Source organism: Nomascus leucogenys, chromosome 11 (genome assembly GCF_006542625.1).
Source record: "Nomascus leucogenys isolate Asia chromosome 11, Asia_NLE_v1, whole genome shotgun sequence".
Lineage (NCBI taxonomy): Eukaryota > Metazoa > Chordata > Mammalia > Primates > Hylobatidae > Nomascus > Nomascus leucogenys.
This window is the reverse complement of record NC_044391.1, coordinates 119,073,284-119,096,860: the sequence shown is the minus strand read 5'-3', so window position 1 is coordinate 119,096,860 and position 23,577 is coordinate 119,073,284. Positions and strand designations below refer to the sequence as shown.

The following is a 23,577-nucleotide window of genomic DNA, read 5'->3' as shown; positions in this document are numbered from 1 at the left end:
GGCATGTGAACCATATTTAAAGCTATGAGTGCTCGTCATGGTGCTGAGAACAGACCAAGAACAGAGTCCCGAGACTCCGTTGTTTAGTGGCCTGCCTTTAATGTGGTAGGCAAGCCCTGTTCTCCTAGCGAAAGAATGCCCGCTTGATCTGGCCGTTGTAATTATGGCAGTTTTGACAGCTCGGGTAACACTTTGTCTTGGGGAAGGACAGAAGAGGAGTGGAATGGGGGAAGCACATGTTCCAGTGTCGTTATAAGGTCATTATAAGTGAGGCATTCTCAGAATAGGGGTCAAAACTGAGAATTAATACACCTCATACGCTGTTGGTGGGAATGTGAATTAGTACAACCACTACAGAGAACAGTTTGGAGGTTCCTCCAGAAACAAAAAATAGAGCTACCATACGATCCCGCAGTACCACTGCTGGGTATATACCCAAAAGGAAGGAAATCAGTATATTGAAGAGATATCTGCACTCCCATGTTGGTTCCAGCACTTTTTACAATAGCTAAGATTTGGAAGCAATCTAACTGTCCATCAACAGATAAATGGATAAAGAAAATGTGGTCCATCTACACAATGGAGTACTATGCAGCCAGAAAAAAGAATGAGATCTGTCATTTGCAACAACATGGACGGAACTGGAGGTCACTATGTTAAGTGAAATAAGCCAGGCACAGAAAGATAAACCTCACATGTTCTCACCTATTTATAGGAGCTAAAAATTAAAACAATTGAACTCATGGAGATGTAGTAGAATGATGGTTAGCAGAGGCTGGGACAGGTAGTGAGGGTCTGCGCAGTGGGGAGAAGATGGGATGGTCAATGGGTACAAAAAAGTTAAAAAGAATGAATAAGAACTAGTATTTGCTAGCATAACAGAGTGACTATAGTCAATGATAATTTAATTGCACATATAAAAATAACTAAGAGTATAATTGGATTGTTTGTAACACAAAGGAGAAATGCTTGAGGGGGTGGATACTCCATTTTCACTGAGGTGATTATTACACATTGTATGCCTATATCAAAATAGTACCCCATAAATATATACAACTACGATGTACCCACAAAAATAAAAAGTTAAAAATAATAATGTTCTGCCTTCGGTATGTTTTAGCTACTATTGATTTGGCGGCAAGTGGCAGAAACTTTGAGCTTTGCTTAAATTACACAGAGGCTGTAAAGGCCCAGCATGGCTTCCGGAGCTGGGGGGCAGGATGGCGGCAGCTGCTGCTGCTGTTGCTTTTCTCCCTCCCTCCACCTCCACCCCTGCTGCTTTCTGCATGAGCATCTTATCCCCCCCACCTCCTGCAGATTGGCTTTCTCCCTCTCTCTGTGGCTTCAGGGCCCAGTGGAGTATAGCTGCCGTCCTCCAGCAGCCCCATTGCATGGCCCTGCGCCACAGAGCATGGTTCCCATTCTCTCACGGTGCCAGGGGACAGAACAGCGGGTTCACCTTGGGTCTGGTGTCTCTTCCTGGCTTAGTCCTCCTTGACCAAAACATAGTCTCTGCAGCTGCAGAGGCCAAATCCTATGGGGGAGGGGCAGGTCTGAGAGGAGGGGGCATCAGGTGAGCAGGACAGACCCCCGAAAGGTAGTCACTGCAGAGCGTTTGTGGTGTGTTATCGGAGGAGAACTGGTCACCACCCAAGCCTAATCTGGTGACTGGAGTGTCTCTCAGGACAATCAAGGTGTCTGCACTGGGTGTGCCTAATGTTAGACCCGTGGCTTTTATTGAAGGTCCCTGTGAAACAAGCTCTGTGAGTGTCATCTCTGCATGTATGATACAGTGGTGGTGAGAACACTGTCTACTGTATCACTTGATGTTCCTATGTAATTATTTCTGACTTTTGTTTGAGAATGGTTACTTCTCTAAGGAATGTTAGGTGTCTTTTTGAATAAGGGCTTGAAAACTTGTCAGGTTTCCCGTTTGCGTGACCTCAAGGAAGCTCCCACGTATAGCTGAGCTGGGCTGGAACTTTCAAGCAAGACTCTACGAAATGTTCGGAAGAGGAAAGGCCATATATATATAAAATAGTTCTTTGATTACGGTGCATATATATATATAGTCAGGAATCTCAAAACTCAAATGCCCATAGTGTCCAGGCAATTAACAAAGATGATATGGATAGTTTTAACATAGTAAGTACAAACTGTTTGTATTGAGTTCAAGCATAGCTTAGCTGCCTAGTTACACTGCTTTTTAAAACAGCAGGCTGGCCAAACAAATCAGCCAAGTAGAACATGGTTAGGTAGGCCGCCAGTTGTGGGATTTGGGAAGCCGACACAAACTTGCTGGTCTGAAGCTCTTCAGTGTGGGGTCTCTGCCCTGGATGTTTCCCTGCCTAAACCCAGCTTGCCCTCCTCGGGGGCAGGACCTTTGCCTCCCACTTGGGAGTGCCAAGGGCCCATGTAGGCTTCATGTCCAGAAACACCTGAGTTCTCTTTCCTGCCTCCTGTGAGCTGCTTTGCTGCAGATGCCCTGCCTCTGCTGAGAATGTTAGTGCTGGGAATGCCTGCCCCTTTGAGGGGAGCCCTTGCTGCTGCCTCACAGGAAAGCCCACAGCTATGACCTCTGCAAGATGGTCATGTCAGAATGGGACACAGCGAGCCCAGCAGTGAGGAAGGATGCGCACACCGTTTTCTTTTCTTCTGGAGTAGGAGTGCTTTCCATGTGTTATACCTTGACAGTGGAGAGGGCCCTTGAGAGAAGGCCCAAGTGTTTCTAGCATTTAAAAATGTCTCCAAGATTCCAGGTTGATATGTGAGCATCTTGATGTTGTGACAGTATCTTATGAGTTTGGTCCCTGGGAGTCAAGCCCCCTGTGCTCAGTCACCTCAGGGCAACTAATTACTTGACTTTCAAGGCTGAGGAGACTGAGCACCCGCCTCCCACAGCCATTTCTGTTCCCAAACTAGAAGGCAAGAAAGTGGTGTGTGAAGTTTGAGAACTTAATATTTACAGAGAATAAGGCCTGGCACAAAACATGAAGATGGCAGACAGCAACCCTGAAGAATCTTTGGGAGCCCTGCAGTGGAAATAGCTGCATGTTTCAGAAACACGCGTGCAACAGACTACATTGAGAACAGTGCATTGTTCAAGGGCCTGAGTTTTTTGTTTGTTTGTTTGTTTGTTTTTTGAGACGGAGCCTTGCTCTGTCACCCAGGCTGGAGTGCAGTGGCGTGATCTCAGCTCACTGCAACCTCCGCCTCCTGGGTTCAAGCGATTCTCCTGCCCCCGAGTAGCTGGGACTATGGGCGCCCGCCACCACACCTGGCTATTTTTTGTATTTTTAGTAGAGACAGGGTTTCACCATGTTAGCCAGGCTGGTCTCAAACTCATGACCTCAGGTGATCCACCCGCCTCAGCCTCCCAAAGTGCTGGGATTACAGGCGTGAGCCACCGCGCCCGGCCAAGGGACTGAGTTTTTATGCACTTTTAACTATTTTGACTTTAGTACTTTTAGATATTGCTGACTTCAAGGAAAACAAAATGGAAAGCAGCTGTCTATTTGGAGATCAGATTAAAGCATTCTCTGCCACAGGCATTGAGCTAAGGGGTGGAAAGGACTTTAATTATAGATGACTGAGTGGGAAGTCTCCCAGTGATGGTGACCTCAGGCTCTGGTCCCGGGTCTTGGAAGGAGGAGGTAGAGATGTATGTGCTTAGCCAGCTGGTCAGTACTTAGTTGGCAGGAGGGGGTGCCTCATTTAAAAGTCTGAGCCAACACGGGCCTGTGCCTTCCATAAAACCATAAAAAGCCAGTCTGGGCTCCATTCTGCTGCTCTCTGCAAGGAGCTTTCCATGGAAACTTCTTTTGTGGCCACAGGCCGACTTTCCACCCCCAGACTGCCCTGCGGGAGCCCACTCAGCTCCCGTCCACTCCCCAGGGACTCAGAGCGCCTCCTTTGCGTCAGGCTCGTTCTAGGCACTGAGGATTTGGTGGTGAACCAGGTGGACAGGGTTCCTGTGTCACTGAGCTTAGGATCTAGTAGAAGAAGATAAGGTAAATAAACATGGTAGTTTTGAATTAAGGTAGCTGCTAGGAGAGTGATCTTACAGAGAGCAACCTGTGTATTGAATGGGAGCCACTTTAGTGAGGGAGTCAGGGGCTCAGCCTCCGGGATGAGAGCAGAGCAGGAGCCAGTACTCTGAGGCAGGAACACCCTCACAGAGGCACGGAGTTCTCGGAGTCGGTGCTGGCTACGGCGCAGTGAGCAAAGAGGAGGGTGGCCCAGTGAGCTAGGGGCCTCCAGGGAGGGAGAGGCCAGCCCCCGCGGGCATGGAAAGTTGGCTTTAAACACGGACGTCGCATAGGTTGACCGCTGTTAAAAAGGTTTCTTGGGCTGCTGTGCTGAGAGTGCGGTGTGGCAAATAGGGGCAGGAGTACAAGCGAGAGTGTCCTGTAGTTCTGGAAAGGTAACACCAGAGGGATTTCTGCCTGCTTTCCTTTCCTGAGGATTAAACAGATTAAATGTCTCCACCTGCTTCCAGTAGAGTGCATGGCAGTGGTTGCTCAGTTAACATTGCTGAGCTCTGGGCCCAGGTGGCTGGTTATCAGTAAGGTTTGGGGTGGCAGCAAACAGGCAGGGGAGGAGCCTCCCAGGCAGTACCTTGTTACCGGGAACAGTATGACAGACTACAGCCAGGTAGGCAAAGGAGAGGCTGGAACCCATTTACCAGCCCGCCTTCCTTCCCTTAGGCCTGGAGGAATCACTATTAACAGAACAGGAGGGCAACGCACACCCGTGCTGATCAGCGGTCAATAATGCTAAAGAGTCGCGGTGCCTAGTAGCCTTAAGGTGTTACCAAGAGATTCTTGTTGCAATAAGGTTGCTTTAACCTCAGATGGGGAGGGAGCGGGGAGGGGTGTGTGTGTGTGTGTGTGTGTGTGTGTGTGTGTGTGTGTGTGTTAGTTAATTACAAGAGTCTCTTATTTGGCAGCTCCAAACTCTATGCTATAATGAATTACTGATTAATTCAGCCTCAGAGCCAGAGCCCCCTTGTTTGTTGGGATGGGGGAAAGAGGTGGGCAGCCGAGTCAGATGCTATGTGGCATGAGGACAAGCTGCCTGCAGGGGTAGGTGGGCGCCTCAGGAATGGAGGCTGATGCCCTGGGGCACCACAGGTGGGTGTTTCAGCAGGTTAGAGGAATAGGACTTACCGAGTCAGAATCCCTGAGGGGTTAGGTCCCCAAGTCTCCCAGCGGTTGGCAGGTTTGAGGATCACTGATCTGGGCCAACCTGCTCACGTTATGAGTGGGTGATGACTTGCCCAGGGTTGCCCAGTGCGTTTGGTGGCACAGCTAGAGCCAGAACCCAGGCTTCCAGGCACCCTGGCTCTTTCCATCGTGAGGGTGCAGCTTGAGAGAGGAACCAGAGTGGACTGCCTGGTGGTACCAGGACTGGAGCTGGGTGGAACAGATGCAGCCTAGTTTGACTTTCACAACCTGAGAGAAACATGACTGCTCCTGATTAAAGCCCGGAAGGCAACAAAGTAATGCTGAGGGTGCGTTTGTGTTTCAGAATCACCGGGAGGAACTGGGCCATTCTAACACCTGTTGCTACCATGCTGGCCACCCGCCTCTCCAGACCCCTGTCACGGCTCCCAGGAAAAACCCTAAGTGCCTGTGATAGAGAAAATGGAGCAAGGTAAGCAACTAGAGGTGGAGGTGGCCTTGAGGGGACACTTTCTGAGCAGGCAGAGCTTTTCACACATGGATGGTGTAGGCGGTGATGAGGCCTGATTCTCAGAGATGCCTCTGAGTACCTATGTCTCCCAGCAGAGGAAACTCAGAGGTGTCCTGGGAAGACATTTCCCAGGGCACACAGGGCAAAAAGGAATATCTTTCATAACCGCTTTTTTTTTTTCTTTTTGATGGAGTCTCTCTCTGTTGCCAGGCTGGAGTGCAGTGGCGTGATCTTGGCTCACTGCCACCTCCGCCTCCTGCGTTCAAGCGATTCTCCCACCTCAGCCTCCTGAGTAGCTGGGATTACAGGCACCTGCCACCATGCCCAGCTAATTTTTATATTTTTAGTAGAGACGGGGTTTCACCAGGTTGGCCAGGCTGGTCTTGAACTCCTGACCTCAGGTGATCTACCCACCTCGGCCTCCCAAAGTGCTAGGATTACAGGCATGAGCCACTGTGCCCGGCCATAACCACTTCTTAAAAAACCCTTTTTTGTGGCTCACACTTGTAATCCCAGCACTTTGGGAGGCTGAGGCGGGCGGATCACGAGGTCAGGAGATCGAGACCACGGTGAAACCCTGTCTCTACTAAAAAATACAAAAAATTAGCCGGGCGTGGTGGCGGGCACCTGTAGTCCCAGCTACTCGGAGAGGCTGAGGCAGGAGAATGGCGTGAACCCGGGAGGCGGAGGTTGCAGTGAGCCGAGATTGCGCCACTGCACTCCAGCCTGGGCGACAGAGCAAGACTCCGTCTCAAAAAAAAAAAATTTTAAAAACCCTTTTTATTTTGAAATAACTTTAGACTTATACAAAAGTTGCAAAAATCGTTGGAAAGGGTTTCTGGATCCCCTTCAGCTAACTTCCCTAAATGTTAACATCTTGCAAAACCATACTGCAATGATCAGAATCAGGAAATTACCATTGATAGAATACTATTAACTAGTCTACAGACCTTATTCCAGTGTCGCCAAGCGGCTGCTGATGGACTTTTTTCTGGTCCCGGATCGAATCCCGAATCCCACGTGGCATGGAGGTGTCACGTGTTTTTACTTTCTTCCTACTGGGGACAGGTCTTCAGTCTTTTTCGCTCACGACCTTGACACCCTGGCTGGTTATGTTGTACAATGTCTCTCAGTTTGGGTTTGTGTGGCAAGACGCCCGCGGCAGTGAAGCGGTGCTTTTCTCAGCCTATCGTGCCAGGAGGTACATTATTTTATGTGGCTCATTACTTTAGCCACCTGGATAACTGCTCTTTTAAAACTTTATGCATGAAATCAGTTAACTGAAATGTCCCAAGACTTCACTGAATCGTTTGTGTGATTTCGAGGAAGGATTATATAAGTACAAATTAGACAAGCAGCTGTTCTTCTTTGAGAGCTTCTGGAATTGCCTTTTCCCAGGGGATTCAGTGGGCTCTGCTGCCACATTTTACTCTTTTGCAGTCTGAGCAAGGAAAAAACAAGAAATGCCTTTTTCTTTCTGTTATATTTGAGGGGAGTGAAATTGAAGATTAGGTTAAATTCCAAAGTCCCAGGAGCTAGAACACTGATATTTCTATAACAATAATATGTTTAGAAGAACATGCATTTAGACTGAGACTCTGTTGCCCAGGCAATGTGGCAACCTCTTGGCTCAGAGCAACCTCTGCCTCCCGGGTTCAAGCAATTCTCCTGCCTCAGCCTCCCAAGTAGCTGGGACTACAGTCACGTGCCACCACACCCGGCTAATTCTTTGTATTTTTAGTAGAGATGGGGTTTTGCCATGTTGGCCAGGCTGGTCTTGATCTCCTGACTTCAAGTGATCCGCCTGCCTTGGCCTCCCAAAGTGCTGGGATTCACCGCGCCCGGCCCAGCTTTTAGCAGCATTTGCTTGAATTTATTTCTAAGAGATACAGAGGCGTGGCTTGGAGCTGGGGCTCCACCTACCTGAGGACCCCACGTGAGAAGAGTTTAGAATGCCCCATTGGCACAGGCGGCAGGAGGCCCCTGCCATCAGAGCGGGGACGGAGGGGGCCCCTGCCATCAGAGCGGGGACGGAGGGGGCCCCTGCCATCAGAGCGGGGACGGAGGAGGCCCCTGCCATCAGAGCAGGGACGTACGAGACTCCTGCCATCAGAGCGGGGACGGAGCTCGGCTTTGTTGAAGGGCTTTTTAAAGAAGGTGACTTGCTGCAATTGTTTTTTCAGTGAGTGATTCATAAAAACGGCAAGATCTGTCTCCAATATGGCTTTTAGAGATTTCTGGAGTTTTTTTAGAGAGGAGAAGATATTCCCACAGGAAGTTAAAATACTTTTACAGAAGTTTTGTTCTCAAATGTAAGGAAAGTGAGGCATTAGTCAAGCTCCTGGCTCACTTGAGGGGAAAGAAAGGTTGTCAAAGGGAATTCGGAATCTTCTGGATGGACTGAGAAGTAACTTGGTGAGGTTGAGGGGCCTGGGCGGTGGGTGGGCAGCTGCAGAGCTGTCAGAGTAGAGTCAGTGTCGTAGGGTGAAGGCGTGGGCAGCGTGGAGGGGGACCCAGGCACAGAAGGAGGCTGGCATGGTGGGTAATCGCCATGCCTAGGGTCCCACAGTCCCTCAGAGGGAAAACTTTGGCCGGGTCGTTTTGCTTGAGTCTCGGTTTGAAAGGGCCTCATACTCCAGCCTCCACCCGTGAGTGAATCTTGCTGATAGCATCCTGACCAAGTGACCTTATCGCCTCTCTTTGGATATGTCCAGCGATGGACAGGTTCGTAGCTCTCATAGCAGGCCTCCTGTGTTTGGACATCTCCTTACTGAGGAGAAATCTTTTCTCCTGTTAATGCCACTCCTTGTTCTTGGGTCTGCCCCTGCATTCACACTGAATGAGTTATTCCCTTCTCCCCAGGGGCACTGTGCCACCTCAATACCCACCCACTTGCCTACTCTTATTCCACCCACATGGTTTTTCCTTGTTTATCTCTCATGGTTTCCCCACTATCATCCAGGTCTCCCCCCTGAATGATCTGCACTTTGCCTGTGTTCCTTCTTAAGATGTGATGCCTGAACAAAACACCCACCACTGTTGACATGCCCAGAGCAGGCATCACCCAGTACACGTGGCTCCATCCAGATGAAAACCTTCCCAGGAGTGGCTGGACAAGGCCCCCAACCCCAACACCTGACAACCTGCTGTGCTCACTGGCTCCCCATGGCCCTCCGATTTCAGATTTCTCAGATTTCTGGCTTTGCCAGAAGACTGGCATCCCTGGGGCAGGTGCCTTCCTCACATCTGGGACCCCGCCTCCTGGGCTGTGGTCACCAGTGCTCAACTCTGCCAGGCCAGGTGCAGCACATAGTGCTCCTGGGGTGGCCTGACCCGGGCAGAGTGGAGAAGGGCTCTTGCCTCCCCTATCCTAGTTTCTTTCCTGTCCAGCCTAGGCTCACATGGCTTCTTTTGGCCGCCACATCACGTACGTGATTCATGGTCAAACAGGCTAAATTTTTTTTACAAATGCTGCCGTGAGGCCATATTTCTCCCGAACTGCACCTGTGCCACTGATGTATGTTCCTCCTAAGCCCCGTCTTGTTAGATTCAAATGGACTCATGGCTCCTCTCAGCAGAAAGCTGGGTTACTGGTTATTGTTGCTGATTCCTGATGGGGACAATAAAAGGCACAGACACACAGACTGGTAAGATAGAGAAGAAGCCAGAATGAACGCCCTGGCCATCATAGGGGGTGATCTCAAATGCGGCCGGGACGGCCAGGGCTCTGAGGACAGCAGGCTCTTCCACAGGGCCTTGGGGAGGTGCCAGACTGCACCTCTTCCTCCCTCTCTTATTCTGTTCCTGGGTTAGGGCAAAAATCAGGAAGCTCTCGTCTTCTGAATCTCACAGCCACCCCTTTGGGTTCTCCCTTCCGAAAGTGTGTTGACCGGTGGGGCGCGGCGGCTCACGCCTGTAATCCCAGCACTTTGGGAGGCTGAGGCGGGCGGAGCACCTGACGTCGGGAGTTTGAGACCAGCCTGTCCAACATGGAGAAACCCCGTCTCTAATAAAAATACAAAATTAGCCGGGCGTGGTGGCGCATGCCTGTAATCCCAGCTACTTGGGAGGCTGAGGCGGGAGAATCGCTTGAACCCGGGAGGAAGAGGTTGCAGTGAGCCGAGATAGAGCCATTGCACTCCAGCCTGGGCGACAAGAGGAAAACTCTGTCTCAAAAAAAAAAAAAAAAGAAAGAAAGAAAGCGTGTTAACCATCTTGAGCTTAACTTGTGCCTCCCGAGAGGCTGACACCGGCATAGCTGTTGGTGTTAGCGGCTTGGTTGGCCAGCAGCTTGCTGTTACTGCAGGACCCTCCTGGGCAGAGGAGACCCTCCAGGGAAATACACACTATTTTATGTGTTTTGGGCCTAACGCCTCATGGGCATTCTTAGCCCTAGGAGACCAGTGTATGAACTGGGATTGCCTCACGCTAAGAGTAGCAGGAACCCCTAGAAGTCCAGGGCCATTGTGGCTGTGGGGAGCCCAGGCTCCTTGTTTTTTTCTGCGGTGTTGTTCTGAAGGCAGCTCAGGATCCCAGGATGCTGTGATAGCCCTCCACCTCCAGGCTCAGTCCAGGCGGGAAGAAGCAACGCCCCTGCATCGGGAAAGCGAAACGGCAATCGTGGTCGACCTCCGCTTGCAGCCTATTGGCCAGAGGCAGGTCACGTGACCACTAGGTGGGGGGTGATCTGGAAAGCGTTGGGCGCACTGCTGTCCCCCCCGAACAAAATCCAGACTCTTGTTAGTGAGGCAGATGAGAAGAACGGATGCTGGCAGGCAAAGAGCAGTGTCTGTCACAGCTCAGCTGGGCCGTGGCCTCCAGCTGTTCACAGGGATACTGGGGCTTTGGTATTCAAGGGGCTCCACAGGGGAACCCCCTGGGGATAGGTCTTTGTTTTTCTTTTCCTGTAGGGCTGTGGTATTGAACTTTGGTTGTGGGTTAGGATCACCCAGAGAACAGTGAGGGAAACAGTATCTGTGCCTCATCCCCGGGTCAGGAGTGAGGCTAGGCAAAGGAATACTTTCAAGAACTTCCCTGTGATTAAAAAGAAAAAAAAATCATTCTATGGAGAATCTCAAACATATGCAAAAGTAGAAAGCTGAGTATTGATCCCTGGTGTACCTGTCACCTGGGTTTCCATAATTATCAGCGCATGGCCAATCTTGTTTCAGCTACGTCTCCATTTTCCTCTCCCCCTCATACTAGATTATTTTTCGAAGCAATTCCTGGACGTGGTATTTCATTTGCAAATATTTTAATATTTATCTCTAAATGATAAGAACTCGTTTTAATAACATAACCACACAACCATGATCACATTTCCAAGTGATTCTAATAAACGGGCCCAGAGAAGAACTGCTGTGGCTCTAGATGAACCAGTTCTTCCCCCAGGACCTGGTGGACGGGAATCCCCTGAGGTGAATGACACAGGCGGATTTCTGGGGCCACCCCTTCCTACTGAATCAGAATGTCAACGAGAGGGGCCTGGGAGTTTGCATTTTAACAAGCTCCCCAAGTGCTTGTTAACTAACTTTTGAGAGCTGAGGCAGTAAGGTCTTCCTGGGCCCAAGTCCCCTTCAAATTAAGAAGCAGTCCCAAGATGGGGATCCCACAGGGACTGTAAGAGCTGCAAAGTGAGGGAAGAGGAATTAGAGTAGGATGAGGCAATCCCAGCAGTGGCCAAGAAGGAAAGGCCGAGAAGTCCAGCAGTGCTCAGGAGGCAATCTCATGCTAGCTGGAGCTGCCCGCCCAGGAATATTCATAGCCCCACCTTACCCACCTTGTCAGGGTATTGCCCTGGGGGGGCAGGTGAGTCGAGATAGAACCTTCTCCTCTCTGGAAGAGTAGAAATGCACCACTGACTGTTGGGTATGAATGGTATAGCCTGGTATAATACACCCAGAGTCAGTCAAGTTCAGGTCTGAATATATTTGACAGTGGAGAGACAGTTTAGAGAAAGACGGGCAGCAAGTCAATCTGAAATAAGCTCTCTTGCCTAGACCTTTTTGTTACTTGTTTTCTTTTGTTTTGTTTTTGTTTTAAGACAGGTCTCGCTCTCGCCCAGGCTGGAATACAGTGGCACAATCTTGGCTCACTGCAAGCTCTGCTTCCTGGGCTCAAATGATTCTCCTGCCTCAGCCTCCTGAGTAGCTGGGATTATAGGCGTGTGCCACCACGCCCTGCTAATTTTTGTATTTTTAGTAGAGATGGGGTTTCACCATGTTGGCCAGGCTGGTCTCGAACTCCTGGCCTCAAGTGTCTGCCCGCCTCGGCCTCCCAAAGTGCTGGGATTACAGGTGTGAGCCACCGCTCCTGGCCACAACCTTTTTGTTACTTTTAAAAATGTCAGGTAGGCTGGGCACGGTGGCTCACACCTGTAATCCCAGCACTTTGGGAGGCAGAGGCAGGTGGATCACTTGAGGCCAGGAGTTCGAGACCAGCCTGGCCAACATGGTGAAACCCCATCTCTACTAAAAACACAAAAATTAGCAGGGCGTGGTGGAACATGCCTATAATTCCAGCTACTTGGGAGCCAGAGGCACGAGAATTGCTTGAACCTGGGAGGCGGAGGTTGCAGTCAACCGAGGTTGTGCCACAGCACTCCAGTCTGGGTGAAAGAGAGAGACGCTGTCTAAAAAAAAAAAAAGTGCTAAGGGTGTGGCCCTTGAGGAGACAGGAACAAATCATCTAGTTCCACTAGGGATGTAACTGCCCAATGGATTCACCTTGCTCGCTGCCTAGACAGAACCGGTTTATCAAGACAGAGGAATTGCAGTAGACAAAGAGTAATTCACGCAGAGCTGGCTGTGCAAGAGACCAGAGTTTTATTATTACTCAAATCAGTCTCTCCAAACATTCAGGAATCAAGAGTTTTTAAGGATAATTTGGTGGGTGGGGGAAGGCCAGTGAGAGAGTGTTCATTGGTTGGGCCGGAGAGGAAATCATGGGAAATTGAAGCTGTCCTCTTGCACTGAGTCAGTTCCTGGGTTGGGGCCACAAGATCAGATGAGCCAGTTTATCCATCTAGGTGGTGCCAGCTGATCCATCAAGTGCAGGGACTGCAAAATATCTCAAGCACTGATCTTAGGAGCAGTTCAGGGAGGGTCAGAATCTTGTAGCTTCCAGTTGCATGACTGTAAATTATGGTTTATAATTTGTAATCTGGTGCCTAATTTGTTAGTCCTACAAAGACAGTCTAATCCCCAGGCAAGAAGGAGGTTTGTTTTGGGAAAGGGCTGCCATCTTTGTTTTAAACTACAAACTATCGGCTGGGCGCGGTGGCTCACACCTGTAATCCCAGCACTTTGGGAGGCTGAGGTGGGCAAATCACCTGAGGTCAGGAGTTCGAGACCAGCCTGGCCAACATGGCGAAACCCCGTCTCTACTGAAAATATAAAAATTAGCCGGGCGTGGTGGCGGGTGCCTGTAATCCCAACCACTTGGGAAGCTGAAGCAGGAGAATTGCTTGAACCCACGAGACGGAGGTTGCAGCGAGCCAAGATCGTACCACTGCACTCTAGCCTGGGTGACAAGAGTGAAACTCCATCTCAAAAAAATAAAACAAAACTATAAACTATAAAGTAAGTTCCTCCCAAAGCTAGCTCAGCCCACAGTCAGGAATGCACAAGGATGGCTTGGAGCTTAGAAGCAAGATGGAGTTGGTTAGGTCAGCTCTCTTTCACTGTCTCAGTGTTTTGCAATGGTGGTTTCAATGCCACCTTCTCATTCTTTCTGCAGAGCAACACTGGGGGTCATGGGAAAACAGAGTGATGCTCTTTGGATGGAGTCATTGGCGAGCTTTGGGTGTACCGACCACACTATCCTGCTTACTTGAGACCATCCATGCACAAGGACTTAAAATCCAGACTCCTCTGTGGCAGTGCAAGAGGACAGGGGGTTACCTTGGCAGGTTTTCCTAGTGAACCCTCATTTCTGTCTAGTGAATTTAACATTCTTTAAGAACATATTTTAATAATTTTTTAAAAGCTTAATATGTTGAATAGGTAATCTATTTACATGGTACAAAATTTGAATGGCAGGCCGGGCGCCGTGGCTCATGCCTGTAATCCCAGCACTTTGGGAGGCCAAGGCAAGATCACCTGAGGTCAGGAGTTCGAGACCAGCGTGGCCAACATGGTGAAACCCCATCTCTACTAAAAATACAAAAATTGGCCAGGTGTGGTGGCACAAGCCTGTAGTCCCAGCTACTCAGGAGGCTGAGGCAGGAGAATCGCTTGAACCCAGGAGGCGGAGGTTGCAGTGAGCTGAGATCGTGCCACTGCACTCCAGCCTGGGCAACAAGAGTGAAACTCTGTCTCAAAAACAAAACAAAACAAAACAAAAAACAAAATTTGAATGGCATCAAATGGTATACAGAAAAGGTAAGTCTGTCTCCCATCTCCTTTCCCCCGTTACCACCTACTCATTCACCCCTACCTCCTCCACTTGTCATTACTGGGTTAATATTCATTTAAAAATTAACAGGACCTCTGCTTCTGGGAAGATGGAGTAGGTGTACTTTTCTCTATTCTTTCTGTCAAGTACAACTAAAAAGCCTGGATATTACATCAATTATAAATAATTTAGTAAATATGTAATATATAAAAAGCCTCTTAAAAGGCGGAGAGAAGAAGGCAGACCAGCTAAGGACCTCAGGACCCAATATATGACACAGTGATGAGTTCTCTAGGTTTTCTTTTTGTTTCTTATGTCCCAGACTTGGAGTTGAAGAAGCCGGCAACCCAGAAATACCAGTAGGCTCAGACGCAAAAAGCCCCAACAAAAATTTGCTCTCTCTAGCCAAATGACCAGCCCAGTAAGACAGAACAAGTGGGTTTGTTCCAGGGATATAAGGATGGTTCATTATTTGAAAATTAGTCTCATCCACCAAATTAATGAACTAAAAGAAGAAAACTTACGTGATGCTCTCTACCAATGCAGAAGATGCAAAATTTGGCACATATTTATGATTTTAAAAATCTCAGGAAAAATAGACATAGAGGGGGAATTTCCTGAACTTGATGAAAGGTATATACCATAAGCCTTCAGCTAACATACTTAAGGGTGAGACTGAATGCTTTGACCCTAGGATGGGGAACAAACCAAGGATATTAATTTTCACCACTTATCCAACATAGGTTTATAATTTCTAGCCAGTGCAATAAGGTAAGAAATGGAAATAAAAGTCATATAGATTGGAAAAGAAGGAATAAGACTCTCTATTTGCAGATTACCTGATTGTCTTTATAGAAGATCCCAAGGCATCCACAAAAAACTCCCAGAACTAATAAGTAAGTTTAGCAGGGTTACAAGATACAAGATAACACACAAAAGTCAATTGCATTTCCGTATACTAGCCATAAACATATGGATATCAAATTTTAAAACAATACCATTTCGACCGGATGTGGTAGTTCGTGCCTGTAATCCCAGCACTTTGGGAGGATGAGGTGGGAGGATCACTTGAGTCCAGGAGTTCAAGGTCAGCCTGGGCAACATGGTTAGACCCTGTCTCTGCAAAAAATACAAAAATTAGCTGAGCCTGATTGTGCATGCTTGTAGTCCCAGCTACTGGGGAGGCTGAGGTGGGAAGATTGCTTGAGTGTGGCAGGTGGAGGTTGCAGTGAGCCGAGATCACGCTACCGCACTCCAGCCTAGGCAACAGAGTGAGACCCTGTCTCAAAAAATGAAATAAAATAAAATAAAACAATACCATTTGTAGTTGCTCAAAAAAAGAGAGAAACAGATGTAACAAACATGTTACACATAACAAAGCATGTGTAGGATTTGTTTTTTGTTTTGTTTTTGTTTGGTTGGTTGGGTTGTTTTGAGATGGAGTTTCACTCTTGTTGTCCAGGCTGCAGTGCAATGGCACGATCTTGGCTCACTTTGACCTCTGCCTCCTGGGTTCAAGCGATTCTCCTGCCTCAGCCTCCCGAGGAGCTGGGATTACAGGCACCCCGGCACCACGCCCAGCTGGTTTTTTGTATTTTTAGCAGAGTCAGGGTTTCACCATGTTGGCCAGGCTGATCTCGAACTCCTGACCTCAGTTGATCCACCCACCTTGGCCTCCCAAAGTGCTGGGATTACAGGCATGACCCACCATGCCCGGCTGCATGTATAGGATTTAAATGCTGAAAACGACACAACACTGATGAAAGAAATCAAAGATCTGTGTAAATGGAAACCCCATACTGTACTCAGGAATTGGAAGACTCAACAAAGTAAAGATGCCAACTTTCCCCAAATTGATATACAGGTTTAGCACACTTTCTATAAAAATCCCAGTCATATTTTTTATAGATAAAGACAAGATGACTCTAAAATTTATATGGAAAGGCAAAGGAAATAGAATAGCTAAAAGAATTTTGAAGAAGAAAAATAAAGTAGCAGCACATATATCAATGAATCAGAATAGAAAATCCAGAAATAGGCCCACCCAAATATGCCCAACCAATTTTTGACAAAAGTGCAAAAGCAATTCAACGGAGGAAAGATAACGTTTTCAAAAAATGGCGCTGGAGCAAATGGACACAAAACTTAGACCTAAGTCTGACGTCTTATACAAAAATTAATGGATCATAGACTTAAGATGTAAAACATAAAACTATAAAACTTTTTTTTTTTTTGAGAGAGGGTCTCCCCCTGTCCCCCAGGCTGGAGTGCAGTGGCGCGATCTCAGCTCATTGCAACCTCCGCCTCCTGGGCTCAGTTGATCCTCCTGCCTCAGCCTTCCATGTAGCTGGGACTTACAGGCATGAGCCACCACGCCTGACTAATTTTCGTATTTTTTGTAGAGATGGGGTTTCGCCATGTTGCCCAGGCTGATCTCGAACTCCTGAGCTCAAGCAATCCGCCCACCTCAGCCTCCCAAAGCGCTGGGATTACAGGCATGAGCCACCGTGCCCAGCCAAAGCTATAAAACTTTTAGAAAAGAACATAGAAGAAAATCTTTGGGTTCTGGGGGCAAAGAGCTCTGAGACTTGACACCAAAAGCATGCCCCATAAAAGGAAAATATTAGACTTTATTTAGGGGTTAAGAGTTTAGACTCTGGACTGTCTCAGCCCTGGTTTCACTGGTTAGCTCTATCACTAACTACACTGGGCATTGAAAATTCCTCTGTTGTCCCACGTGGTGCATGGGTGATTGCAAACGAGGACACTGAGATCCTGAAGGCAGAAGTAATTTCTCCAAGCAACGTTGTTGGTTGGTGGCAGAGTCTGGGTTACAACCCCTGGTTTCCTGATTCCGAGTGCAAGTGAAACACTTTTGCCCCCGCACTAGACCCTGCTACAAGGATAAAAAGGCACGTTATAGACTGGGAGAAAAATGTTGCTTTTACCACGTATGCAACCAAGGACCAGCAGCTGGGACATCTGAAGAATTCTCAGCATTCAACGGGGTAGAAGAACAAACAGTTCAATAGAATATGGGCAAAAGACTTGAAGAGGCATTTTACCAAACGTACGGCACTGTGGTCTGAATGTTTGTGTTCTCCTCAAATTCCTGTGTTGAAATCCTAACCCCCAAGGTATTGGTACTAGGAGGCAGGGGCCCTGGGACGTGATTAGGTCATGAAGGTGGAGCCCTCGTGGGTGGGATTAGTATCTTTATAAAAGAGACCTTTGCCATGTGAGGTTACAGTGAGAAGACATCTGTCCGTGAAGAAAGTGGGCCCTCACCAAACACAGTCTGCTGGCACTTCGCACTTCAACTCCCCAGCTTCCGGAACTGTAAGGAATACAATTCTGTTGTTTATAAGCCACCCAGTCTATGGTATTTTGTTATAGCAGCCCAAACAGACAGAGACAGGTGACAAATAAACATGAAAAGATGTTCAACATCATTAGCCATTAGGGAAATACAGATTAAAACCACAGCGAAATATCATGATACAGTTTTCAGCATGGCTAAACTAGAAAATAGTGACACCACCAAATGCTGGCAAGGGTGTGGGGAAACTGGGTCGTTCAGACACTGCCACTGGGGATGTAGCATGCTTTAGCCACTTTCACAAACAGTTTGTCAGTTTCTTAAAAAACTAAACCTGCAACTACCATATGACCCAGCAGTTACACCCCTGGGCGTCTACCCAAGAGAAATGAAAACTCAACGTTTGCGCAAAAACCTGTGTAGGAATGTTCAAGCAGCTTTATGCATAATATGCCCAAACGGGAAACAACTGAGCTGTCCTTCAGTAAGTAAATAGTTAAGCAAATTGTCATACCCCTGTGTCACGGAGCACTACCTAGGAATAAAAAGGAGCAAATTATTGATACATAACAATCTGGGTGAATCTCCAGAGAATTATGTTGAATGAAAAAAGCCAGCCCCTGAAGGATACATACTGTATGATTCCATTTACATAACATTCTTGAAATGCTAAAATTATAGAGACGGGGAACAGATTTGTGGTTAAAGATGGAGTGGGGTGGGAAGAAAGTCGGCGTGGCTATAAAAGGGTAACATGAAGGATCCTTGTGGTGATGGAAATTTCTGTATTTTTATTGTATTGGTGTCAGTATCCTGGTTGTGATATGGTAATACAGTTTTGCAAGATGCTACCCTTAGGGGAAATTAGGTAAGACCTGGCATCTTTCTGTATTATTTCTTAATTGCATGTGAATCTACAATTATTTCAAAATAAAAAGTATGATTGAAATAACTATCAGGAAGCTTAGCCTACTAGGGATTAAGACATTGAAATTGCAGCAGGCTTTAACAAAGCTATACTACTGCAAGGATAGTTCACACTTGAATTAGCTTGAAACATTACCTATCTATGTCATCTTGGAAAGCAGAAAATGGAACTTTATTGGAGTGGGACACTGCATGGCCAGGGTTTAGCAGAGCCTGCCCAACAAAAGCAGCTTCAAAATTGGGTTTACTCTCAGGAAGGCTCTTCCTGGACAGTGGCAAACGTCGCCGTAGCAAATGCTGGCTCACTTCCTATCAGCCAGCAACCCTGGTGGAAAGAGGGTCTCTTACTCAGTTGTACCAGCAAGCTGTCTGCAGGAGCCGGGGCTGGAGAGACACCCAGCGCTGCTTTAGGCCAGTGTGGCTGAGGGTCTGTCTAGTCTGTCCTTGTACTCACGGCTTCCTTTTCTTTTGCAGACGCCCACTATTGCCTGGTTCTACTTCCTTTATCCCGATTGGCCGTCGGACTTATGCCAGTGCGGTGGAGCCGGTGAGTGGAAGCCCAGCTACCTGGGAGCCAGTTGGATGGTCAGAACCCTTTCTTCTGGGCCCCTAGGCCCTGAGCTACCCTCAGAGTGGGGCCTTAGTGTTTCCAGGACACTCGGAGCCACTTTCTCACTTAACCCTCCCCCAAAGCCCCTCATCAGTAATGAGCTCACACACCCCCATCCATGTGGGGAGGAAGAAGTAATGAGGCACTCCAGCCCCTCCCAGCCAGGAAGGTATCACTGGAGGCCTAGTGGGAAGCCAGAACTCCCAGCCCCACCCAGCAAGTTAGGGGTTAAGAGTTTAGACTCCAGAGGCCCAGCGAGGTGGCTCACTGCTATAATCCCAGCACTTTGGGAGGCCGAGGTGGGTGGTTCACATAAGGTAGGGAGTTTGAGACCAGCCTGGCCAACATGGAGAAACCCCATCTCTACTAAAAATACAAAATTAGCCAGGCATGGTGGTGCATGCCTGTAATCCCAGCTACTTGGGAGGCTGAGGAGGAGAATTGCTTGAACCCGGAAGGTGAAGGTTTTGTGGTGAGCCAAGACCGGCCATTGCCCTCCAGCCTGGGCAACAAGAGCCAAACTCCGTCTCAAAAAAAAATAAAAGAAGAGTTTAGACTCTGGAATGTCTCAGCCCTGGTTTCAGTTCCAGCTCTATCACTAGCTACATTGAGCGTTTTAAAAAGACCTCTGTTTCTCACATGTAGCATGGGGGATTGTAGATGAGATCCTGAAGGCAGAAGTAATTTTCTCAAGCAACATTGCTGGTTGGTTGGTAGCAGAGTCTGGGTTAGAACCTGGCCTTTCCACTATACCATGGTGCTTCTCCAGACAGCAAGAACAAGGTAGGGAGGGCCAGGCTTGGGCCACTCAGGAAGCACTAACTCTCACTGCACAGAGGGTGGAGAGGCCTGGTCACTTTGCCCCTGTACCCCCGGTTCCTAACATGGAATCTGACCTTGTGAAACAGGTTGGCAGCAAAGCTGTCCTGGTCACAGGCTGTGACTCTGGATTTGGGTTCTCGTTGGCCAAGCATTTGCATTCAAAAGGCTTCCTTGTGTTTGCTGGCTGCTTGATGAAGGTAAGAGACGAGTTATCTTCTTCACCATTGTCTTTTACACATAGTCATTGTTTTATAGTCTTTTAAAAATTGCTTCGCTAACAACTGGCTCAGCTTTGCTTAAACCAGCCTGTCCATTTTCCACTGGCTTTAGTCCCACTTGTTCTTCATAGCTTTGTCCATCCGTCATCCATGCATCCATCCATCCACCCATCCATCCATCCTCTCATCTATCCATCATTTGTCAAATGCTGTGATGTACCTGACACTTTGCTAGGTGCAGTAGAAGAATGAGACCTTGTCCCTGCCCTGAAGTTGCTCCCGTCGAGTGGTGAGGAGACAGCCATGCATAGACACAGCTGAAGAATTAGAGTAAAGAAGATTCTCAGGGGTGTGTGAGAATGTTCGGCGAGACTGTATAGAAGGAAGGGATTGATGATGGCATGCCAGAGGAAGTGACGTTTGTTCTCGGCCATGGCGAGTAAATGACGCTGCCATAGGTGGAGACTGGGAGGAGTTACCTGCCGGACAGGAGGAATAGCCTGAGCAGAGGCTTGAAAGCATGAGGCTCCTTTGGGACACATGAAGTAGAATTTAAGGTGCGTGAAGGGAAGCACTGAGACCTGAGACTGCAAAAGCAAACAGCGGGCAGTGCCCCAGTTAGAGAGTTGTGCGCCCACCACCACAATCCACTTTAGAATACGTCCATCACTCAGAATTCTCTCTCTTGACGATTGGCAGTTCATCTCCACATACACCTCTAGCCCTGAGCAGCCACTGATTTCTATTTATGTAGGTTTGCATTTTCTGGACTTTTCATCTACATGGAATCATACAATACATGGCGTTTTGTGTCACGCTTCTTGAACACTTAGTGTAATGTTTTTGAGAGTCATCCATGTTGCAGAATGCATCAGTAGCTCGTTCCTTTGTATTGCTGAATGGTATTCTGTTGTGTGCCTATGCTATATATATATATATTTTTAATTTAATTTATGTTTTTGAGACATGGTCTCACTTTGTCTCCCAGGCTGGAGTGCAGTGGGGGCAATCTCGGCTCACTGCAACCTCTGCCTCCCGGGTTCAAGTGATTCCCCTGCCTCAGCCTCCCGAGTAGCTGGGACGACAGGCATGAGCCACCATGCCCAGCTAAGTTTTGTATTTTTATTAGAGACGGGGTTTCACCATGTTGGCCAGACTGGTCTCAAATTCCTGTCCTCAGGTGATCCACTCGCCTCGGCCTCCCAAAGTGCTGGGATTACAGGTGTGAGCCACCATGTCTGACCCAAAGCACTATTTTTAAAAGCTACTTGGATTAATTTTTGTTTTTTCTTTATCACTGTGTTATTTATTTGAAATATAATGCCATTTATTTGTGATCTGTTTTCCTTGTTGTTGGTTCTTGTTGATGTAATTTAATTTCTGAATATGTAAACCATTAACAAGGCTGTAAAGTCAAAAATTATACAAATAGGTAAAATCAAAGTAGTGTTATTCCCTCACCCCCTATCTGTTCCACTCCATTCTTTCATTTTCCTCCATGTTACACAACTGTTGGCATATTGCATATACTCTTTGGTTTTTTAAAACATTAACAATATATCTTGGAAATTAGTTTGTATGACCTCACAGAGATCTCTTTCATTTCGTTAACAGCTTTGAAGCACCCCACTGAGTGGGCGGATCATAATTTACTTCACCAAAATCTCCTGTAAATGAGCATTTAGGTGTTTTCAATATTTTGCAATTACAAATAATGCCACAATGAATAACTTTGTATTTTTATTATTGGGGGGTTATCTTTTTTTTTCTTTTTTTTGAGATGGAGTTTTGCTCTCGTTGCCCAGGCTGGAGTGCAGTGGCCCAGTGTCGGCTCACTGCAACCTCCACCTCCAAGGTTCAAGCAATTCTCCTGCCTCAGCCTCCCAAGTAGCTGGGATTACAGGTGCCTACCACCACATCTGGCTAATTTTTGTATTTTTAGTAGAGAGGGGGCTTCACCATGTTGGTCAGGCTGGTTATCTTTAGAGTAAATTCCTTGGGAGTGAGATTGCTCTTAGATCAGAGTGTAAATAAAATATATTGCCATTTTAAAGATATTCCCAAATTTTCCATCCTAGGGGTCATGTAATTTTACATTCCCTCCAGGAGTGTATGAGTGCCTATTTCCACACAATTTCACCGACAGAGTATGCATCAAGCTTTTGGTTTTTGCCAGTCTGATAGGTGGGAAATGTACCTCAGTGTTGTTTTTATTGTATTTCTCTTCTGAGTGCATACCCCTGTTCTTTAAGGACATGACCCAGAAGCTTCCCAGATATCACCTGTGCTCTCATTCTCTTGGCCAGAACTTAAGTCACGTGGCCTTACCTGGCTGCAAGGAAGGCTGGGAAATGTAGTGAGTATTCTGAGACAATCTGTACCCGGCCTAAAATGTCAGGCGTTCTACTGCTATAGAAGAAGGATGAAGGGAAGAGTGGGCATTCAGGACAACTTGCTTTCTCTGCTCAGTGGGTGAGACATTTTTCTTTATTTTCAAGGCAGTAGGAACCCAGGGGAGGAATTTCCCGTACTATGTTGATATCTTTGTAATATTTGATACCCAATGTAAAATTTCAATAATATAAACAAGTACAAGAAATCATTTACATTGCCATGCTCTAAACATCATTCCATCTGGATCAGAGAAGGTTTTGTTTGTCCTTTTAATCTTTACTTCTTTGAATTGTGAAAGTAATACTACATGTTCGTAATAGATTCAAATAATACAGAAGTATATTATGTAAAAAAGTGAAGTCTTCCCAATCTCTTGCTCCAAGGCAGCTTAAATGCAGGTGTATACATTATTTGTGACTTTTGCTATTACAGGTCGAGTATCTCTTATCTGAAATGCTTGGGACCAGATGTGTTTTGGATTTTGGATTTTTCCAGATTTTGGAATATTTGCATTACACTTGCTCAGCACCTCTGATCCGAAAATCCAAAATCCAAAGTGCTCCAATGAGTATTTCCCTGGAGCATCATGTCGGCACTCAAAATTCGGATTTTGGAACATTTCAGATTTGGTATTATTGGATTAGGGATGCTCAGCCTGTATTAACAAAGCCTTGGTGAGCCATCTTGCACGTACGTCTTTGCCTCCTTCCATTGGCGATTCTTAGGAACATTTTGTAGATGTGGAAGTGCAAGTTGCAAAGGTGTGCAGGTTTTAGGTTTTGTTCAAATCCCCAGACTGCTCCCCTGAAAGGCTGTCGCACTCCTGACAGTGCTCAAGAGAACCCGGCCAGGGAGGGTTCTGGGGAGTGGGTGTGGCATCCCTGGTGCTGAGTTCTTCTGCAGAATGTGGACCTACCTCAGCAGGTCCCAACAAGAACCATGATGCCATAAAAATGTTGCAAAGTCCCTTATCCTATGTTAGGCTTCTGTGCCATTGTGCTGGCTTGTCCAGTGACACAGGGAGCCACACTCAGACTCCACAGCACAGGGCAGAGGCTGCTCGATGCTGCAGAAGACTCTTCAAAAGGCCTTGGGTTCTGGTCCCAGATTGACCACTAACCCCAGAAGGGGGTAAACACATCCCCTCCCTGGGCCTCGGTTTGCTCTTACTTACACTAATAGGATTGGACTGGTGATCT

The 23,577-nt window shown here is 47.4% G+C and overlaps 1 protein-coding gene across 2 annotated transcripts in view; it reads left to right on the top strand.

Annotated features, from left to right (window-relative positions):
- Positions 1-23,577, top strand: part of BDH1 (3-hydroxybutyrate dehydrogenase 1) — a 42,471-nt gene that overhangs the window by 3,931 nt on the left and 14,963 nt on the right. The window contains exons 2-4 of one of the 2 annotated variants that reach the window (XM_030823067.1): positions 5,530-5,655; positions 18,809-18,881; positions 19,853-19,963. In XM_030823067.1, the coding sequence (XP_030678927.1) occupies positions 5,573-5,655; positions 18,809-18,881; positions 19,853-19,963 (267 nt within the window). In that variant the 5' untranslated portion in view covers positions 5,530-5,572. The remainder of the gene's footprint in view (positions 1-5,529; positions 5,656-18,808; positions 18,882-19,852; positions 19,964-23,577) is intronic. The other variant, XM_030823068.1, reaches the window with a different exon arrangement.